General features: G+C 39.9%; 1 protein-coding gene and 1 long non-coding RNA gene across 3 annotated transcripts in view; one reads left to right on the top strand and one right to left on the bottom strand.

The window, feature by feature from the left end:
• Positions 1 to 2630, top strand: part of LOC133560456 (cytochrome P450 4V2-like) — a 59344-nt gene extending 56714 nt beyond the window's left edge. For both annotated transcript variants that reach the window (XM_061913039.1, XM_061913047.1), the window contains exons 12-13: positions 1914 to 2093; positions 2184 to 2630. In XM_061913039.1, coding sequence (XP_061769023.1) covers positions 1914 to 2093; positions 2184 to 2380 — 377 coding nt within the window. In that variant the 3' untranslated portion in view covers positions 2381 to 2630. The remainder of the gene's footprint in view (positions 1 to 1913; positions 2094 to 2183) is intronic.
• The window catches only part of LOC133560485 (uncharacterized), a 248536-nt gene that overhangs the window by 36198 nt on the left and 189649 nt on the right, over positions 1 to 22689 (bottom strand). The gene's annotated exons all lie outside the window — the stretch shown is intronic.

Genomic DNA, 22689 nt, shown 5'->3' with positions numbered 1-22689 from the left:
CACAGATGTCCAAAATACTGTGTAATTATGCGATGAAAAGAGACGACTTTTAGCCGTGTGTGGTGCTGGGCTAAAATGTCCCCTCAAACCAATAGCGTCACAAACATGCGTCATCATTCCGCGACGTTTTCAACAGGAAAGCATAGCTATATTAGCCTACTATCAAAGGTTGATGCAAATCTTTGTTGAAAAAGATTATGTATTTTAATATTTATTCTACACATTTTTGCAACATTGGAAATAATTAGTAAAATGGAGGCTTCTCACAGGATGAGATCACTTCTGGAAATGACTGGCTCAGAATGGCCAAAAGTATAGATGTGTGCGTTCAAGTCTAATGGATTTATTACCATCTTTGCAAACTGGGTCATGTTTGCTGTGGTCTGGAACAATACGGCACACAAACAACTATCAGAAATGCAGCCGATATTACATACAGATAATGTGTCATGAGACATGCAAATACAGTGGGGGGTAAAAAGTATTTAGTCAGCCACCGATTGTGCAAGTTCTCCCACTTAAAATGATGACAGAGGTCTGTTATTTTCATCATAGGTACACTTCAACTGTGAGAGACAGAATGTGAAAAAAAAATCCAGGAATTCACATTGTAGGAATTTTAAATAATTGATTTGTAAATTGTGGTGGAACATAATTATTTGGTCAACCATTCAAAGCTCTCACAGATGGAAGGAGGTTTTGGCTCAAAATCTCACGATACATGGCCCCATTCATTCTTTCCTTAACACGGATCAATCGTCCTGTCCCCTTAGCAGAAAAACAGCCCCAAAGCATGAAGTTTCCACCCCCATGCTTCACAGTAGTTATGGTGTTCTTGGGATGCAACTCAGTATTCTTCTTCCTCCAAACATGACGAATTGAGTTTATACCAAAATATTATATTTTGGCATTCCCCTAATCCTCTGCTGTATCATCCATGTATCCATTTTGGTATAAACTCAACTCGTCGTGTTTGGAGGAAGAAGAATACTGAGTTGCATCCCAAGAACACCATACCTACTGTGAAGCATGGGGGTGGAAACATCATGCTTTGGGGCTGTTTTTCTGCTAAGGGGACTGGACGATTGATCCGTGTTAAGGAAAGAATGAATGGGGCCATGTATCGTGAGATTTGGAGCCAAAACCTCCTTCCATCAGTGAAAGCTTTGAATGGTTGACCAAATACTTATTTTCCACCATAATTTACAAATTAATTATTTAAAATTCCTAGAATGTGAATTCCTGGAATTTTTTTTCACATTCTGTGTCTCACAGTTGAAGTGTACCTATGATGAAAATTACAGACCTCTGTCATCATTTTAAGTGGGAGAACTTGCACAATCGGTGGCTGACTAAATACTTTTTTGCCCCACTGTATAAAGTAACGACACAGAGGACATGAGCAAAAGATATTAAATGAGCTCAAATGTAGCTACAGATGAGGCATAATAATGCAATATGTAAACACAGCTAGCCTAAAAAGCATGTTAGCATCAATTAGCTTGCAGGTTGACTAAATATGCCTGATAAGCACTCCAGCAAATCAACAAAGCTCACCTTTGTGCATTCACGCACAGTATACAACATTTGGTGGACAAAATGAGACAAAAAAAGGAGTGGCATAAAACACGTCTTTCTGTGGGAGCATAGGGGAAAGTTTTCAGGAATTGGGCTTCGAATGCTCCAGGATACCAAAATATTTTGGACAATACCATGGGATGGCACTTCAAGTTCATATGTGAGTAAAGGCATACCTTTGGCAATATAGTATATGTAGCCCGGCCCCTGGCCTATTTTTTTTTTCAACCCAATGGTGTAAGGATTTATGCTCAGGATGATTCACTGCTAGGTCAAAAGGAAACCTTTGAAAAAAAAATCATCCGTTCTTAAAGACGTCCCTTTTGTGCGTGCAGATGGTTTCAAAGTGCCCAAAGGCGCCAACGCCATCATCATCACCTACGCTCTCCACCGAGACCCCAGGTACTTCCCAGAGCCCGAGGAGTTCCGCCCGGAGCGATTCCTGCCCGAAAACTCCGCGGGCAGACCTCCCTACGCATACATCCCCTTCTCCGCCGGAATACGCAACTGCATCGGTAAGACCACCGCCCACAGCGCGTTCCCCCCCCCCCCCCCCCCCCCCCCCCCTCTACTCACCACCTCCTCGGCCACGCTCCCCCCCGCAGGGCAGCGTTTCGCGCTGATGGAGGAGAAGGTGGTCCTGTCCGCCGTCCTGCGCCGGTTCAACGTCACGGCCCTTCAGAGGCGCGAGGAGCTGAGGCCGACGGGCGAGCTCATCCTGCGGCCGGAGAGCGGCATCTGGATCGAACTGGAAAAGAGGCCCCCGGTAGACCCTGCGCTCCTTTCGGTCGCTTCTGGCTGAACGGTTCCTTGCCTTGTCATTCAAAAAATTTCCACGTGGGTCAGAATTCAAGAAACTGAACTCTTCAGCATATATATTATGTAGTACCATACATAATAACATGTACTATTTACTTATTTTGCTAATATAAGCTGAGAGTGGTGTACTAACTTCAGAAATGTATATTTTTGAGGTTGAATATAGGGAGGATGACACAAGTTAAGAAGAAATACAAACTATGAACATAATAAAACACGCACTTACTGTACAATGTCTGCTCTCACTGGGGTGTTTATATCTTCCTGTTTAAATGAAGAATTAATCATATTCCTCACTAAGGGTTGGATTGTAAAATTTCTGCAATTGAGCACCAAACTACCACTTATTCCCTTTCGGGGTCGCGGGGGGCGCTGGCGCCTATCTCAGCTACAATCGGGCGGAAGGCAGGGTACACCCTGGACAAGTCGCCACCTCATCGCAGGGCCAACACAGATAGACAGACAACATGAATTTACCATGAATTGATTAACGTGGACCCCGACTTAAACAAGTTGAAAAACTTATTCGGGTGTTACCATTTAGTGGTCAATTGTACGGAATATGTACTGTACTGTGCAATCTACTAATGTTAAATGGGTTGTACTTGTATAGCGCTTTTCTACCTTCAAGGTACTCAAAGCGCTTTGACACTACTTCCACATTTACCCATTCACACACACATTCACACACTGATGGAGGGAGCTGCCATGCAAGGCGCCAACCAGCACCCATCAGGAGCAAGGGTGAAGTGTCTTGCTCAGGACACAACGGACGTGACGAGGTTGGTTCTAGGTGGGATTTGAACCAGTGACCCTCGGGTTGCGCACGGCCACTCTCCCACTGCGCCACGCCCTCCCCTAATAAAAGTATCAATCAATAAATCAATCAAAACATTCACACTTACATTCACACACTAGGGCCAATTTAGTGTTGCCAATCAACCTATCCCCAGGTGCATGTTTTTGTTAATATTATTATAACTAATTAATATTCAGGTCACAAGATGTAAATGGAGTATGGTGGGCCGTTTTGGATGTTTTTCACAAGCTTTATGGGCGGAATAATGTACTCACATTGTTAGCCACCTTGAACTTGCCATATTTTACGACTTAGAATGCATAAAAAAAGAGGTACATTGATAACATTGATAAGCTACACAAGCTTAAGCCGGTTGTTTGTGACTCTTGACCTGCGATTATTAATTGCTCAAACAGATTTCTCCATATCGTCAACGCCCACATTCTCATAGTCCATCCATCCATCCATCCATCATCTTCTGCTTATCCGAGGTCGGGCTGCGGGGGCAGCAGCCTAAGCAGGGAAGCCCAGACTTCCCTCTCCCCAGCCACTTCGTCCAGCTCTTCCCGGAGGATCCCGAGGCGTTCCCAGGCCAGCTGAGAGACATAGTCTTCCCAACGTGTCCTGGGTCTTCCCCGTGGCCTCCTACCGGTTGGACGTGCCCTAAACACCTCCCTCGGGAGGCGTTCGGGTGGCATCCTGACCAGATGCCCGAACCACCTCATCTGGCTCCTCTCGATGTGAAGGAGCAGCGGCTTTACTTTGAGTTCCTCCCGGATGGCAGAGCTTCTCACCCTATCTCTAAGGGAGAGCCCCGCCACACGGCGGAGGAAACTAATTTCGGCCGCTTGTACCCGTGATCTTGTCCTTTCGGTCATGACCCAAAGCTCATGACCATAGGTGAGGATGGGAACGTAGATCGACCGGTAAATTGAGAGCTTTGCCTTCCGGCTCAGCTCCTTCTTCACCACAACGGATCGGTACAACGTCCGCATTACTGAAGACGCCGCACCGATCCGCCTGTCGATCTCACGATCCACTCTTCCCTCACTCATGAACAAGACTCCTAGGTACTTGAACTCCTCCACTTGGGGCCGGGTCTCCTCCCCAACCCGGAGATGGCACTCCACCCTTTTCCGGGCGAGAACCATGGACTCGGACTTGGAGGTGCTGATTCTCATTCCGGTCGCTTCACACTCGGCTGCGATCCCGGCCAGATGAAGCCATCAGGACCACATCATCTGCAAAAAGCAGAGACTTAATCCACCAAACCGGAACCCCTCATTGCCTTGACTGCGCCTTGAAATTCTGTCCATAAAAGTTATGAACAGAATGGGTGACAAAGGACAGCCTTGGCGGAGTCCAACCCTCACTGGAAACGTGTCCGACTTACTGCCAGCAATGTGGACCAAGCTCTGGCACTGATCGTACAGGGAACGGACCGCCACAATAAGACAGTCCGATACCCCATACTCTCTGAGCACTCCCCACAGGACTTCCCGAGGGACACAGTCGAATGCCTTCTCCAAGTCCACAAAGCACATGTAGACTGGTTGGGCAAACTCCCATGCACCCTCAAGAACCCTGCCGAGAGTATAGAGCTGGTCCACAGTTCCACGACCAGGACGAAAACCACACTGTTCCTCCTGAATCCGAGGTTCGACTATCCGGCGTAGCCTCCTCTCCAGTACACCTGAATAAACCTTACCGGGAAGGCTGAGGAGTGTGATCCCACGATAGTTGGAACACACCCTCCGGTCCCCCTTCTTAAAGAGAGGAACCACCACCCCGGTCTGCCAATCCAGAGGTACCGCCCCCGATGTCCACGCGATGCTGCAGAGTCTTGTCAACCAAGACAACCCCACAGCATCCAGAGCCTTAAGGAACTCCGGGCGGATCTCATCTACCCCCGGGGCCTTGCCACCGAGGAGCTTTTTAACTACCTCAGCGACCTCAGCCCCAGAAATAGAAGAACCCACCACAGATTCCCCAGGCACTGCTTCCTCAAAGGAAGACGTGTTGGTGGGATTGAGGAGGTCTTCGAAGTATTCCCTCCACTGATCCACAACAGCCGCAGTCGAAGTCAGCAGAACACCATCCGCACCATAGTGTGCCTCTTTTTTTGAGGCTGAAGAATGGATGAGACAAGTCGTATAAGCTGAGTGCTAAACAACACCAAGCATCATGTAGCAGTATTGCTAAGAAGAATTACATACTTTGAACATAATAAAACAATCAGTTACTGTACAATGTCTACTCTCAATGGGATGTTTTTATCTTTCTGTTTAGATAAAGAATTAATCATATTCTTCACTGAGGGTTGGAAAATAAAAGTTGCCGCAGTTGAGCGCCAAACTTCTCGGTTTATGGTTAATATTCAGGTGACGAGATGTAAATTAAGTATTGTGGGCAGTTTTTGGATGTGTTTCACAAGCTTTATGGGCGGAATAATGTACTCACATTGTTAACCACCTTGTACTTGCAATATTTTACGACTTATAATGCATAAAAAAAGAGGTACATTGACAACATTGATACGCTACACAAAGATAAGCCGGTTGTTTGTGACTCTTGAGCTGTGATTATTAATCGCTCATACAGATTTCTCCACATCATCAACACCCGCATTCTCATATTGTGCTTCTTTTTTTGAGACTGAAAATATGGAAGACGAGACATGTTTTAGAAACTGAGTGTTCAACAAATCCAGTTTTAGTCAAACACTAAGCATCATGTCGCTGTATTGCTAAGTGTTAAAAAGAAATGCAAACTATGAACAAAATAAAACAATCACGTACTGTACAATGTCTGCTCTCACTGAAATGCCGACTGATAGCATGTTTACATCTTCCTGTTTTGATGAAGAATTAATCATATTCCTCATTTAAAGTTGCCGCAATTAAGCGTCAAACTGCTCGGTTTATGTCCACAATCTTCTACTATCCAGGTGAGAGGCATGATTTATAATCTAGAAGTAACTTCTACAACTAACTTTCACCAACTCAGAGGCGATGCAGCAGCTCGCCGGCTCAATATGTCAATATAGCAGCTCTCTGTGATCACGGCTAAAAGTAGTTTGCGTGCGTTAGCTCTTATAACAACAATATCGCTAACACTTTGTTAATATTCAGGTCACGAGATGTAAGTGGAGTATTGCGGGAGGTTTTTGGATATTTTTCACAAGCTTTATGGGCGGAATAGTGTACTCAAATTGTTAGCCGCCTCGTACTTGCCATATTTTATGACTTAGAATGCATAAAAATAGAAAAACATTGATAAGGTATACAAAGATAAACCAGTTGTTTTTGACTCTTGATCTGTGATTATTAATCACTCATACGGATTCCTCCATATCATCAACACCCTCATTCTCATAGTGTGCTTCTTTTTTTGAGGCTGAAAATTGGGAGGACGAGACATGTTTTATCGACTGAGTGCTCAACAAGTCCAGTTTTAGTCAAACACTAAGCATCATGTTGCAGTATTGCTAAGTGTTAAAAAGAAATGCAAACTATGAACAAAATACAACAATCACCTACTGTACAATGTCTGGTCTCACTGGAATGCCGACTGATAGCATGTTTATATCTTCCTGTTTAGATGAAGAATTAATCGTATAAACTGTATAGCTCGGTTGGTAGAGTGGCCGTGCCAGCAACTTGAGGGTTACAGATTCGATTCCCGCTTCCGCCATCCTAGTCACTGCCGTTGTGTCCTTGGGCAAGACACTTTACCCACGTGCTCCCAGTGCCACCCACACTGGTTTAAATGTAACTTAGATATTAGGTTTCACTATGTAAAGCGCTTTGAGTCACTGGAGAAAAGCGCTATATAAATATAATTCACTTCACTTCACATATTTCTCACTCAAAGTTGCCGCAATTAAGCGTCAAACTGCTCGGTTTATGTCCACAATCTTCTACTATCCAGGATGAGAGGCATGATTTATAATCTAGAACTAACTTCTAGAACTAACTTTCACCAACTCAGAGGCGATGCAGCAGCTCGCCGGCTCAATATGTCAATATAGCAGCTCTCTGTGATCACGGCTAAAAGTAGTTAGCATGCGTTTGCGCTTATATTAACAATATCGCCAATACTTTGCTAAAATTCAGGTCCATCCATCCATTTCCTACCGCTTGTCCCTTTTGAGGTCGCTGGAGCCTATCTGAGGTCACTAAATGTAAATAGAGTAACTTTTATGGGCGGGATAATGTACTCACATTGTTAGCCACCTCGTACTTGCCATTTTTTACGACTTAGAATGCGTAAAAAAAGAAATAAATGTGTTCTTGTCTTACATAGATTGTAAATGATAGGAAAATTTAAAAAAAAAAAAATGCACTTCCCCTTTAAGGCGTAAAGTAGTTAGGCAATGATGGAAGCATTTCCACTCTAAAACAAATCAACACTGATAAGCTACGCAAAGATAAGCCGGGTGTTTGTGACTCTTGACCTGCGACCATTAATCGCTCATACAGAATTCTCCACATCGTCAACGCCCATACTCCTTTTTTTTTGGTAGTCGTTCAATCAAACGCGCAGCCTTAACGCCTCGGCCATTAGTCGGCGGTGAGGAAGACTCGCCAGTGATGAGGAGGGGGCGGTGACCTCATCTACTCGCCCTTGGTCCAATCTAATGTTCACTTCCCTTCATAATAAATGCTGCTTTTACTTGGGTCAGCTTGATGAGACCTGCAAGACAGGAGGCAAAACCCAGGGCTACTTTTTTTTAAGAGTACATTTATTTCCAATGTTCAGTCAAATGAACCAAATTTGATACTTTGGGCGCACTCTCTATTTTTTACACCAGGGGTGCCCATTACGTCGATCGCGAGCTATCAGTCGACCCCGGGGGGTGTGTCAGTCGATCTCGAGCCAGGCTTTTAAAAAAAATAGACCTAAAAATTAGTGATCATCAATCTTCACCAAGACGTCACTTAAATGACATTCACGGTACCGGAGGGTCTTGTGAGATGACGCTGGCTGTGCAAGATCATTATTATTAAAAAATGACCGAGAGGAAGGCGAGAAACACTTTTTATTTCAACAGACTCTCGCGCCGTCCCTTCCGTCAAAACTCTAAAGGCCGACTGCACATTTCCTATCTTCACAATAAAAGCCCTGCTTCATGCTGGCTGCGCTAACTAAATACAGAGTCTCGGAAAACTGGCGTGCACAAGCGATCCCTCAGAAAGCTGGCGTGCACATCACTTGTGCACGCCAGCTTTCCGAGACTCTTATTTTGTTAGTGCAGGCAGCATGAAGCAGGGCTTTTATTCTGAAGATAGGAAATGTGCAGTCGGCCTTTAGAGTTTTGACGGAAGGGACGGCGCGAAAGTCTGTTGAAATAAAAAGTGTTTCTCGCCTTCCTCTCTGTCATTTTTTCATGATAATGAACTGGCAGCAGCCAGCGTCATCTCACAAGACCCTCGGGTGCCGTGAATGTCAATCAAGCAAGCTACGGAATTTGCCGCCAATGTTTTTCTTGTAAAGTGTATGGAAGCTGGATGAATTAGATGCCAAAAACCAACCACTTTCATGTGGTATTGTACAGAAAGGACATTTTTTTTCTCCTCCATTTGAAAATGTGGGCGTTATCATCATTACTGTCTGATTCCAATCAATGCAAGTCATCAGAATCAGGTGATACACCAACTTATATTCTTGTCTTCGTGAAAGAAAGACATCTATATGTGTTACACATGCTTGTATTATCATTAAACACATTTACCTTGTTTACAAAAATTTCTCTTTCATAAATAAATAAATATAAATGATATATATAAATGAGGTAGATCCCCTCGAGTTGGTCAATTGAAAAGTAGCTCGCCTGCAGAAAAATTAATCTTAATCGGGAAAAATTACTAATGATGTTCCATAAATTATTTTTTTAATTTTTTCAAAAAGATTCAAATTAGCTAGTTTTTCTCTTCATTTTTTTCGGATGAATTCTAAAGAGTCGAAATTGAACATAAACTATATGTCAAAATTTGATTTTAATTTTTTGTGTGTTTTCTCCTCTTTTTAACTGTTCAATTAAGTGTTTTTTTCATAATTTATTCTCTACAAAAAACATTCCGTAAAAGGAAAAAAAATGTACGACAGAATGACGGACAGAAATACGCTTTTTTTTTTCAATACATATATAGATTTATTTATTAAAGGTAAATTGAGCAAATTGGAAATTGCTGGCAATTTATTTAAGTGTGTATCAAACTGGTAGCCCTTCGCATTAATCAGTACCCAAGAAGTAGCTCTTGGTTTCAAAAAGGTTGGTGACCCTTGTGTTAGAATAATTTTATCCAAGTTATCACAAAACTTTGTGTTTCCTTGAGTTCCCGGCGAGAAGACAAAATGCTGTCTTTGAATCTACCAAACCAGAAGGTTTGTACAACTTCACTGTGTAGGATGGGAAGCAACATGAAGGTGTTCGTTTTCTTTCTTCTATCATAATTCACAGAAAGATTTTGTCTTGACCCAAGAACTACAAAGTGAAGAGGAAGCAGGACCCGACTCCCCTCCAGGGACCTCTTCTTTGAACTCTTTTACGACCTTTTCTTCGAACCAACCTTTTCTTTTAACTGTTTGTAATCAAAGACGATGGCGGTTTACGACCCCCTCTGTTATGATGCGCTACCCGGATCATTCCATATTCTTGTTTTGTTCCAGTTTTGTATCATATTCAGTTGTTTGACGTCCTTAGTTCCTGTTTGTTCGGTCACCATGGTTGCTTATTAGTTTTCACCTGCCCCTTGCTTTCGACGCGCACCTGCTTTTGCTGATTACTCCCTTATTTAAGCCTGCCCCTTTTGTTCATTCTGTCTCGGATCCTAATTTGCTTTACACGCAACAAGTGACGACTTCTATGTTCATACTCGCCAGCTTTCGCGCTACGCCTTGTTTTTCCCTAGCTCTCATGCTAGTAGTTTTTGTTTTGCCTTTTTGTGCCTTTGTGCCAGTTTTTTTGTTTCCTTTTCTGTTTATTAGTTTAATACATCTTTATTTCGTACCGTACGCTGTGTTCTTGCCCGACCACATCCAAGGAAGAACGAATCCAGCATCACTATGCCCAAGGAAGAACGAATCCAGCATCACTATGCCCACCAAGTCTCACACCCTCCCTTAGAAACAGCTGTTACCTTGTAATCAGGGAAAGTTCAAATAAAAGAGGAAGCGTGCAATTTTTCGTCAGGAGCGTGGCACAAGGGTACAGTGTCTACACGTTTCTCCTCATTGAGCCAAATTTAATTCTGTCTCTGTTTAATTCCTTGCGTCTTGTCTTGTTTAATAGATGTTCATTCAAGGCCAAGGCAAAATATCGAGATATATATCGTGTATCGTGATATGGCCTAAAAATATCGAGATATTAAAAAAATGGCATATTGCCCAGCCCTGACGTATACAATACCACTTTTTCCACGTCCGATACAATACCGATATTGGCGCTCTAATGAGTGGTGGCTGATACCGATATTATCAGGACAAATCATGGGAGGTGAGGGGAGCAGTGAGCAGCAGCGGTGGTCACGTTTAGATGAAGAATTAATCATATTCCTCACTGAGGGTTGGAAAACAAAAGTTGCCACAATGGAGCGTCAAACTTCTCGGTTTATGTCCACAACTTTCTACTAGTAGAAAGTTGCCGGTTTTTGGATGTTTTTCACAAACTTTATGGGCGGAATAGTGCACTCAGATTGTTAGCCACCTCACACTTGCCATATTTTACGACTTAGAATGCATAAAAAAAGAAAAACATTGATGAGATTGATAAGTTACACAAAGATTGTTTGTGACTCTTGACCTGCGATCATACAGATTTCTCCATATCGTCAACACCCGCATTCTCATGGTGTGCCTCTATTTTTTGAGGCTGAAAATAGCGAGGATGAGACACATTTTAGAAGCTGAATGCGAAAACAGATCCAGTTTTAGTGAAACACCAAACATCATGTGGCAGTATTGCTAAGTGCTAAGAAGATATACAAACTATGAAGATAATAAAACAATCACTTACTGTACAATGTCTGCTTTCACATGGATGTTTCTATCTTCCTGTTTGGATGAAGAATTAATTATATTCCTCACTAAGGGTTGGAAAATAAAAGTTGCCGCAATTTTGCGCCAAACTTCTTGGTTTATGGTTAATAATTAGGTCAGGAGATGTAAATGAAGTATTGTGGGCAGTTTTTGGATTTTTTTCACAAGCTTTATGGGCGGAATAATGTACTCACATTGTTAGCCACCTTGTACTTGCCATATTTTACGACTTAGAATGCATAAAAAAAGAGGTACATTGGTAACATTGATAAGCTACTCAAAGATAAGCCAGTTGTTTGTGACTCTTGACCTGCGATTATTAATCGCTCAAACAGATTTCTCCATTCTCACGGTGTGCCTCTTTTTTTTTTTTTTGAGGCTGAATATACGGAGGCTGATACCGATATTAGGACAAATCATGGGAGGTGAGGAGAGCAGTAAGCAGCAGCGGTGGTCGCGCCCAGAAATATATTTTTTGGGGTGATTTGACCCCCAATTCCAACCCTAGACGCTGAGTGCCAAGCAGGGAGGTAATTGGCCCCATTTTTATAGTCTTTGGTATGACTCGGCCGGGGTTTGAACTCACGACCACTGAGTACTTGCGAGGTCCCCCCCCCATACATGACGCCGCCCGGTGATTAAGATGGCAGGCCTATATGAAAGTCGGCGCCGTACGCCAAAATGACGCCGCACATGATGAATGACGCGCTCGTTTTCCTTCGCTATTATTTGAATTATTGAGCGTACTGCCAATCAATGGCTGGACAGGGCAGCTGTAAATGATAAGCGGTATCGGAATCCATTCAGGCGTTCAGTAAAGACAAAAAAAGTAAAATTAGTTTTTTTCTTTTCACACTTGAATGACAGCTAAGAATGTGACTTCAAAAAACACCTGTAGAGTGGGACAAGGGTTTTTATGATGGACACAGTTTGACCCTGGAACAGATTAATTTTTGACAGTAACTTCCTATGCGGGGGAAAACTTTGCATCGAGTTAATATTCAATGCACGTAATAATGTAAAGTTTGGGCTGTGACGCGCCCTCCAGCCTTTGTGATTAAATTAAAATGAAACCACTTTGAGGTCGAAAACGATAATAGATTCCTCATCATCGCCCCCAAATTGATTTTTTTTTTTTAAAGCTTAATTGATTGCGAACCCCTGTGAGTCACAAGTTGGATTAAAAAAAACACAACTTCATAAGCATGTAAGAGAAAATGCACTAATCATCATCGTGATACTGTAATAATAATATTAGTATAGCTATTGGAAGGTGGCCTACTTTTACAAAAGGGTGCAGTTCACATGGATGTCCACACGGAGGCAGCAATGCATAGTTTTATAACTGCATGTGTGCGTGCGCACTTGGGGGACGGATCCACTTTATATTTCTGGGTTGTGATGTTGGTCGTAAAAATATTTTATTGCTTGTACTTTTAGACTACATAAAAACAAAAAATTCAAAAAATAAAATAAAAAATTGTGTAATTATTAAAGAATAAGCGTGCCTTTGGTGGGCTTCCCAAAAATAAAGAAAGAAGCTCATATTCCAACTTGCCTTGGCTAACTTGATTTATGTGCAAAAACTATTTTGAGTTTCAACAGTGAGCAGAAAATGCTAAACAAGCTCTTTATTGTTGAAATGTGCACCGACTTTAACATTGTTTTGTGCCACCATTTTTATATGAAACAATATTCTTGTCCGAAAGCTTGTTTCCCAATACAACGGCCATGTATTTGTGGCGGTGGGGGCGTGGCCAAGTGGTGTCAAGATGACATCATCATATTATGTGCATACTTGGCTATAGAGTAGGGGTCACCAACGCGGTGCCCGTGGGCACCAAGTTGCCCGTAAGGACCAGATGAGTAGCCCGCTGGCCTGTTCTAAAAATAGCTCAAATAGCAGCACTTACCAGTGAGCTGCCTCTATTTTTTAAATTTTACATATTTACTAGCAAGCTGGTCTCGCTTTGCTCGACATTTTTAATTCTAAGAGAGACAAAACTCAAATAGAATTTCAAAATTTCAAGAAAATATTTTAAAGACTTGGTCTTCACTTGTTTAAATAAATTCATTTACTTTTTTAATTTGCTTCTTATAACTTTCAGAAAGACAATTTCAGAGAAAAAACACAACCTTAAAAATGAGTTTAGGATTTTTAAACACATATACCTTTTTACCTTTTAAATTTCTTCCTCTTCTTTCCTGACAATTTAAATAAATGTTAAAGCTATTTTTTTATTGCAAAGAATAATAAATACATTTTAATTTAATTTTTAATTTTAGCTTCTGTTTTTTTCAACGAAGAATATTTGTGAAATATTTCCTTCAAACTTATTATGATTAAAATTCAAAAAAATTATTCTGGCAAATCTAGAAAATCTGTAGAATCAAATTTAAATCTTATTTCAAAGTCTTTTGAATTTCTTTTAATTTTTTTTGTTCTGGAACATCTAGAAGAAATAAAGATTTGTCTTTGTTAGAAATATAGCTTGGTCCAATTTGTTATATTTTCTAACAAAGTGCAGATTGGATTTTAACCTATTTAAAACATGTCATCAAAATTCTAAAATTAATCTTATTTAGGAAAAATTACTAATGATGTTCCATAAATTATTTTTGTAATTTTTCAAAAAGATTTGAATTAGCTAGTTTTTCTCTTCATTTTTTTGGTTGAATTTTGAATTTTAAAGAGTCGAAATTAAAGATAAACTATGTTTCAAAATAAAATTTTCATTTTTTTCGTGTTTCTGCTCTTTTAAACCGTTCAATTAAGTGGGTTTTTTCATCATTTATTCTCTACAAAAAACCTTCTGTAAAAGGAAAAAAAATGTAGGTATGACGGAATGACAGACAGAAATAGCCATTTTTTTATATATATAGATTTATTTATTAAAGGTCCATCCATCCATCCATTTTCTACTGCTTATTCTCTTTTGGGGTCGCGGGGGGCGCTGGCGCCTATCTCAGCTACAATCGGGCGGAGGGCGGGGTACTCCCTGGACAAGTCGCCACCTCATCGCAGGGCCAACACAGATAGACAGACAACATTCACACTCACATTCACAAACTAGGGCCAATTTAGTGTTGCCAATCAACCTATCCCCTGGTGCATGTCTTTGGAAGTGGGAGGAAGCCGAAGTACCCGGAGGGAACCCACGCATTCACGGGGAGAACATGCAAACTTCGCACAGAAAGATCCCGAGCCTGGATTTGAACCCAAGACTGCAGGACCTTCGTATTGTGAGGCAGACGCACTAACCCCTCTGCCACCGTGAAGCCCATTTATTAAAGGTAAATTGAGCAAATTGGCTATTTCTGGCAATTTATTTAAGTGTGTATCAAACTGGTAGCCCTTCGCATTAATCAGTACCCAAGAAGTAGGTTTCAAAAAGGTTGGTGACCCCTGCTATAGGGATTCATATTTGAACTGATATAAAATGTTAAAGGCCTACTGAAACCCACTACTACCGACCAGGCAGTCTGATAGTTTATATATCAATGATGAAATATTAACATTGCAACACATGCCAATACGGCCTTTTTAGTTTACTAAATTGCAATTTTAAATTTCGCGCGAAGTATCATGCTAAAACGTCGCGGTATGATGACGCGTGCGGATTGTAGAGGACATTTTGGTCAAGCACCGATCCCAGTTATAAGTCGTCTGCTTTAATCGCATAATTACACAGTATTCTGGACCTCTGTGTTGCTGAATCTTTTGCAATTTGTTCAATTAATAATGGAGACGTCAAAGAAGAAAGATGTAGGTGGGAAGCGGTGTTTTGCGGGCGCCTTTAGCAACACAAACACAGCCGGTGTTTCCTTGTTTACATTCCCAAAAGATGACGGTGAAGCTTTACTATGGAACAGAGCGGTCAAGTGAACATGGTTGCCTACCACATGTCAACCGGCAGGTTTTGGTGAGAAAATGGTGATAACAGGTCGGGTCTTACCATAGATATGAGCGAAGAGCTTGCGTCGTTCCTCCTGCAGCTGCGTACTCTCTTGCCTCCTGCCACCGGCCGCCCCTGACCGTCGGATGCTTACACTGTGGAAGAGGGATGAAAATAAAAAATCTCAGCCCGGCTGCCGTCGCCTCGTCGAGAAATATGGCTTACCTCGGAGACACTGGCGGTCACCACACCCGTGGCCACAGCCCTCCGACTTTCTGTTACGACCATATAATCTCACTAAAACACTAGTAACACAATAAGCAGATAAGGGGTTTTCCAGAATTATCCTAGTAAATGTGTCTAATAACATCTGAATCGCTCCCACTGCCCTCGTCTTTTTTGTCTTCCTTCTAGTTCTTCACTCTCTCTTTCCTCATCCACAAATCTTTCATCCTTGCTCAAATTAGAGGTGGCCATGATTGTAAATAATGTGAGGATGTGAGGAGCTCCACAACCCGTGACGTCACATGCACATCGTCTGCTACTTCCGGTACAGGCAAGGCTTTTTTATTAGCGACCAAAAGTTGCAAACTTTATCATCGATGTTCTCTACTAAATCGTTTCAGCAAAAATATGGCAATATTGCGAAATGATCAAGTATGACACATAGAATGGACCTGCTATCCCCGTTTAAATAAGAACATCTCATTTCAGTAGGCCTTTAAAGTACCCATGATTGTCACACACACACACTAGGTGTGGTGAAATTTGTTCTCTGCATTTGACCCATCACCCTTGATCACCCCCTGGGAGGTGAGGGGAGCAGTGAGCAGCAGCGATGGCCGCGCCCGGGAATAATTTTTGGTAATTTAACCCCCAATTCCAACCCCTTGTTGCTGAGTGCCAAGCAGGGAGGTAATGGGTCCCATGTTTATATTCTTTGGTGTGACTCGGGTGCCAATTCCCGGTACCTGGGAATCGAATGTAGGGTACGTTTTTAATGAATTACTTTTGATAATAAAATTTAATATTTTATTGCTACATTTAAAACTTAGCTCATTCTTTCATAAGCCACAATTACAGTTGCAAGTTCAAGGCCTTAGATGGCAGTGGTGTATAGTTTATGTGGGGGCTGGGAGGGTTTGTCTTGTTTTTGTTGCGCCCCCAAAAGTGTTAAAACTGTAAGTATTGTACAAAACGCAAAACCGGTGAAGTTGGCACGTTGTGTAATAAATATCAATAAAAATATCTCAGATACTGTTCACAAATCTGGCTAAATCTGTGCTAGTGAGCATTTCTTCTTTGCCAAGATAATCCATCCCACCTCACAGGTGTGGCATGTATCAAGATGCTGATTAAACCGCATGATTATTGCACAGGTGTGCCTTTTCACACAGCACAATGCCGCAGGTTTTAAGGGAGTGTGCAGTTGGCATGCTGACTGCAGGAACGCCCACCAGAGCTGTTGCCCTCGAATCGAATGTTCGCGGAATGGGTAGTTGGCGTTGGGAGAGTGTCCGTGCCAGCAACCTGAGGGTTCCTGGTTCGATCCCCACCTTCTATCAACCTAGTGTCCTTGAGCAAGACACTTCACCCTTGCTCCTGATGGGTCGTGGTTAGGGCCTTGCCATACTGGCCAACCCTCCTGATTGTCTCGGGAGACTCCTGAATTTCAGTGCCCCTCCCGAAAATCCCTCAGGGCAACCATTCTCCCGAATTTCTCCCAATTTCCACCCGGACAACAATATTGGGGGCGTGCCTTAAAGCAGTGGATCCCAACCTTTTTTTATCCGTGGACCGGTCAACGCTTAATAATTTGTCCCGCGGCCCGGGGAAGGGGTGGGGGAAATCCTTTTTTTAATTTTTTATTTTATTTGTCATGAAAAAGGGACGTTTTTGTCATGAAAAAGGGAGTTTTTGTGGTTGGTACACTAATTGTAAGTGTATATTGTGTTCTTCATGTTGATTTAATAAAAAATTAAATAAAATATGAATGCGTGGGTTCCCTCCGGGTACTCCGGCTTCCTCCCACTTCCAAAGACATGCACCTGGGGATAGGTTGATTGGCAACACTAAATTGGCCCTAGTGTGTGAATGTGAGTGTGAATGTTGTCTTTCTATCTGTGTTGGCCCTGCGATGAGGTGGCGACTTGTCCAGGGTGTACCCTGCCTTCCGCCCGATTGTAGCTGAGATAGGCGCCAGCGCCCCCCGCGACTCCAAAAGGGAATAAGCGGTAGGAAATGGATGGATGGATAAAATATATATATATTTTTTTCTTCTTCTTTTTTTTTTTTTAAATAAAAATGAATAAAAAATTATTCTGTGGCACGGTACCAATCGGGCCACGGCCCAGTACCGGGCCGCGGACGGTGGTTGGGTACCTCTGCCTTAAAGGCACTGTCTTTAGTGTCCTCTACAACCTGTCGTCACATCCGCATGATGTTTCCACGCCCATGCTTTACAGTAGGTATGGTGTTCTTGGGGATGCAACTCAGTATTCTTCTTCCTCCAAACACGACGAGTTGAGTTTATACCAAAAAGTTCTATTTTGGTTTCATCTGACCACATGACATTCTCCCCATCCTCTGCTTTATCATCCAAACTCGTCGTGTTTGGAGGAAGAAGAATACTGAGTTGCATCTCAAGAACACCATAACTACTGTGAAGCATGGGGGTGGAAACATCATGCTTTGAGGCTGTTTTTCTGCTAAGGGGACAGGACGATTGTTCCGTGTTAAGGAAAGAATGAATGGGGCCATGTATCGTGAGATTTTGAGCCAAAACCTCCTTCCATCAGTGAGAGCTTTGAATGGTTGACCAAATACTTATTTTCCACCATAATTTACAAATACATTTTGTAAAATTCCTACAATGTGAATTCCTGGATTTTTTTTTCACATTCTGTCTCTCACAGTCGAAGTGTACCTATGATGAAAATTACAGACCTCTGTCATCATTTTAAGTGGGAAAACTTGCACAATTGGTGGCTGACTAAATACTTTTTTGCCCCACTGTATACTGAAGCATGGTTGGTCACGGTTTAAAGTCGTACCCAAAAATTGCGACGACGACTTTATATTCTGTCAACTGAGTTTAGTTTTTTAATGATTTCTGCTGGTGGTGTGCCTCCGGATTTTTTCCAACGCCAAATATGTACCTTGGCTCAAAAAAAAAAAAGGTTGAAAAACACTGACTTAAGGGCACTGAAAGAAGGCGTCTCGGACAGTGTCGTCGTCCACTGCCCGGTCTCCCACACACATGCTCGAAAGCTGACGAGAACAGGAAGTGACAGCACGCCGCGGCCTGACTGAGCGCCACCTCGGAGAAAATGTCCCAACGACAGACACGCCCCCTGCTTGTCTTCCACTTCCATCTTTTCTGCTTAATAAAGAAGTCAATGAGCGGGATGTCTCATAAGGCAGCGAGACAAAAAGTCCAACAGGAGGTCTCACTCCCGTTCATATTGGGGTGGTAATAACCATGTACTGTACTGCAGTCAAAGGGGAGAAAATGCATTAACTAGGTGCTTGCCATCTTTACTGTTCCCATAGAAACGTGGCCAGGCGGTCAGTCGGCGACTTTGAGGTGTCTCGGTTCAAGCGTGGCTGCAGGCCGTTCTTCATTCTGGCTTCTTTTGAAGTGCGCCAATAGTTAATCTCACAGCTAAATTGTTCCAAATGTAGGTCACAGCTCAGAGGTTTTTTTTGGTGGTATTTTCTTCTTCTACTTCTGCCGCCTGCAGAACGTAGCAGCAGTTTTCCGACCGCTACTTGCAACATACATTCGGATTTGGGACTTTGCTAGATGAGTTTTGGCTGGAATAGAAAAGCGATGAGCAGCGGCTAAAGTACACAAAGAGAAGAGAGCTCTCAGGTCAAACTACTTTGTTGGAAGTGCTAATGAGTCTGTGGAGAAATTAGCTCCTTTAACCTTTTTTAACAACCTTCTGTGGGCTATTTTTATTACCTTGACTTTCCACTCATTTATCAACTTACTGTGCCACTTAAAGTAGAAAATAAGAAAAAACACATTAACATTATATATATATATATATATATATATATATATATATATATATATATATATATATATATATATATATATAATATATTTATATATACAGTATATATATTATATATACATGTATATATATGTATATATATATATATATATATATATATAATATATTTATATATATATGTACATATGTATGTATATATATATATATATATATATATATATGCATATATATGTATACATTTATATGTGTATGTATGTATATATGTGTGTTTGTACGTGTATATATGTGTATGTATTTATACATATGTGTATAAATATATACACATATATACATATATATCTGTATATATACTGTATATACACACATATATACATACATATATTTACATATATATGTATGTATATATGTACTGTATATATATACATATATACTTATAGATATGTATATATATACATATATACACACACATACATATGTATGTATATATATATATATATATATATATATATATATATGTATACATATATACACAGTATATATAAATACATACAGGGTTTCCCACACCTTCATTTATTTGTGGCGGCCCGCCACGAAAGAATAACTGCCGTCACAAATACAAAAACAAAAAACAAAAATAAAATGTTTTTTTATTTATTTAAAAAAAATTGATTTTTCGGCTATTGACTCGCTTGACCGCTCATAAAAGCAATGGGACTCTGTATGTGAATGGAGCTTCTAGTTACTTATATAAGTATATAAATATTATATAAATGTGTATATAAATATGTACATAAAGTGTTGTAATTATTTTCCAACTCCGCGTTGTTCTTGGTCATATATATATGTATATATACATAAATAAATACGTATACATACATACATACTGATATACATATGTATATATTTTATATATCTATCTATCTATATATACACACACATATATGTATACACACACATACATATACTAATATATAAGTATATACACACACATATATCCTTTATATATAAATACATAAAAATATACATAAATAAATACGTATATATCTATACATACATACTGATATATTTATATATATATCTATATATACACACACATATATGTATACACACACATATATATATATATATATATATATATATATATATATATATATATACGAATATATAAGTATATATACAGACATATATATATATACAAATATATATATATACAAATATATAAGTATATATACACACATATATATATATCCTTTATATATAAGTATATATATGTATATATATATGTATATATATATATATATATATTTATATATAAAAATAAATACATATATACATACATATGTATATGTATGTACATATATACATATAAATGTGTATATATATAAGTATACATATATAAGTATGTATAAGTATAAATAAAAAAATAAATAAAAAAAATATATATAGGACAGGACGATTGATCCGTATTAAGGAAAGAATGAATGGGGCCATGAATCGTGAGATTTTGAGCCAAAACCTCCTTCCATCAGTGAGAGCTTTGAATGGTTGACCAAATACTTATTCTCCACCATAATTTACAAATAAATTCCTTAAAATTCCTAAAATGTGAATTCCTGGATTTTTTTTCACATTCTGTCTCTCACAGTTGAAGTGTACCTATGATGAAAATTACAGACCTCTGTCATCTTTTTAAGTTTGAACATCAAATATATTGTCTTTGTAGCATATTCAACTGAATATGGGTTGAAAATGATTTGCAATTCATTGTATTCTGTTCATATTTACATCTAACACAATTTCCCAACTCATGGAAACAGGGCTTGTATGTATATATATATATATATATATATATATATATATATATATATATATATATATATATATATATATATATATATATATATATATATATTTATATATATATAAATATATATATATTTGTATCAATTTAACAAACCACTACACAGCAATACCAAAACAATGCAATCCTATTCCAAGACCAAACCTGACCCAGCAACACTCAGAACTGCAATAAACAGAGCAATTGAGAAGAGACACAAACACAACACAGAACAAACCAAGAGTAGTGAAACAAAAATGAATTTTATCAACAACAGTATCAATATTAATTATAATTTCAGCATAGCAGTGATTAAAAATCCCTCACTGACATTATCATTAGACATTTATAAAAATAATAAAAAAGAACAATAGTGTCACAGTGGCTTACACTTGCATCGCATCTCATAAGCTTGACAACACACTGTGTCCAATGTTTTCACAAAGATAAAATAAGTCACATTTTTGGTTCGTTTAATAGTTAAAACAAATTTACATTATTGCAATCAGTTGATAAAACATTGTCCTTTACAATTATAAAAGCTTTTTTAGCAGACTGGGGTAGATCTTGCTGAAGTCCTATGTATTGAATGAATAGAGAATCCTTTTAAATCGGAAAAATATCGTTTTTGAATGGAGAATTGTGTTGAATCGAAAAAATCGATTTATAATCAAATCGCGACCCCAAGAATCGATATTGAATCGAATCGTGGGACACTCAAAGATTTGCAGCGCTAATATATATATATATATATATATATATATATAGATATATATATATATATGTGTAGGTGTGGGAAAAATCACAAGACTACTTCATCTCTACAGAACTGTTTCATGAGGGGTTCCCTCAATCATCAGGAGATTTTAATGGAAGCATTCACATACAATGGTTTATATAGGGCACAGAGTGGGTGGGTACAGGCAGGCGTAGGGTGTGGTGATTGGCTCATGTGTTACCTAGGAGGTGTTTCCGTCTGTGGCGGCATGTTGAAATGATTTCATTGCGCTTGTTGAGGGATGATAGATCTGGATGATATATAATAAACAGTTTCTCTTTTAAGCATAGGTTGCATCTTTTATTACCACTGTTGTAAGGTGTGCTGGATGCAAGAATTTGCCATGTTATTGAATATTCAACATTATTGTCTTTGAGGTTCCAAATGTGTTTGCTGAGTTCTGTAGAATTCTGCAATGTCTGGTTTCTAAAGGAGGCGTTGTGATTATTCCATCTTGTTTTGAACGCTCCTTCGGTTAATCCTACGTACGTGTCGTATATATATATATATATATATATATATATATATATATATATATATATATATATATATATATATATATATATATATATATATATATATATAAATCAGTTTTGATATTTTGAGTGGGCTGGGCCTCTGTGTAGTTGTAAAGTTGGGCTGAGAGGACCAGTACAAGGGTGATAAAGTTCCAGATTTGCTTGGAGGACAAGTGTCGTCCTTTTCAGGCTAAATTAGACGTCCAGCTGAGAGCAGGTAACTTTGGCAAAGTAAAAAAAAAGGTTAGCGTTCAGTTAAGGACACAAACTGTCTGTCCTCGTTCTGAGGGAAATGCAGCCTGTCCCAATTTTCTTCCCTACAGTTTCTTACCGGTGCAACAAACAAAAACGACAATGCCGGGACTATTTTATCTTCAGTTAATGCTGCAGCACGATGGA

The sequence above is a fragment of the Nerophis ophidion genome, linkage group LG01 (assembly GCF_033978795.1).
Source record: "Nerophis ophidion isolate RoL-2023_Sa linkage group LG01, RoL_Noph_v1.0, whole genome shotgun sequence".
Lineage (NCBI taxonomy): Eukaryota > Metazoa > Chordata > Actinopteri > Syngnathiformes > Syngnathidae > Nerophis > Nerophis ophidion.
Note: the sequence above shows the minus strand (reverse complement) of the source record. Positions and strands in the feature narration are given on the sequence as shown.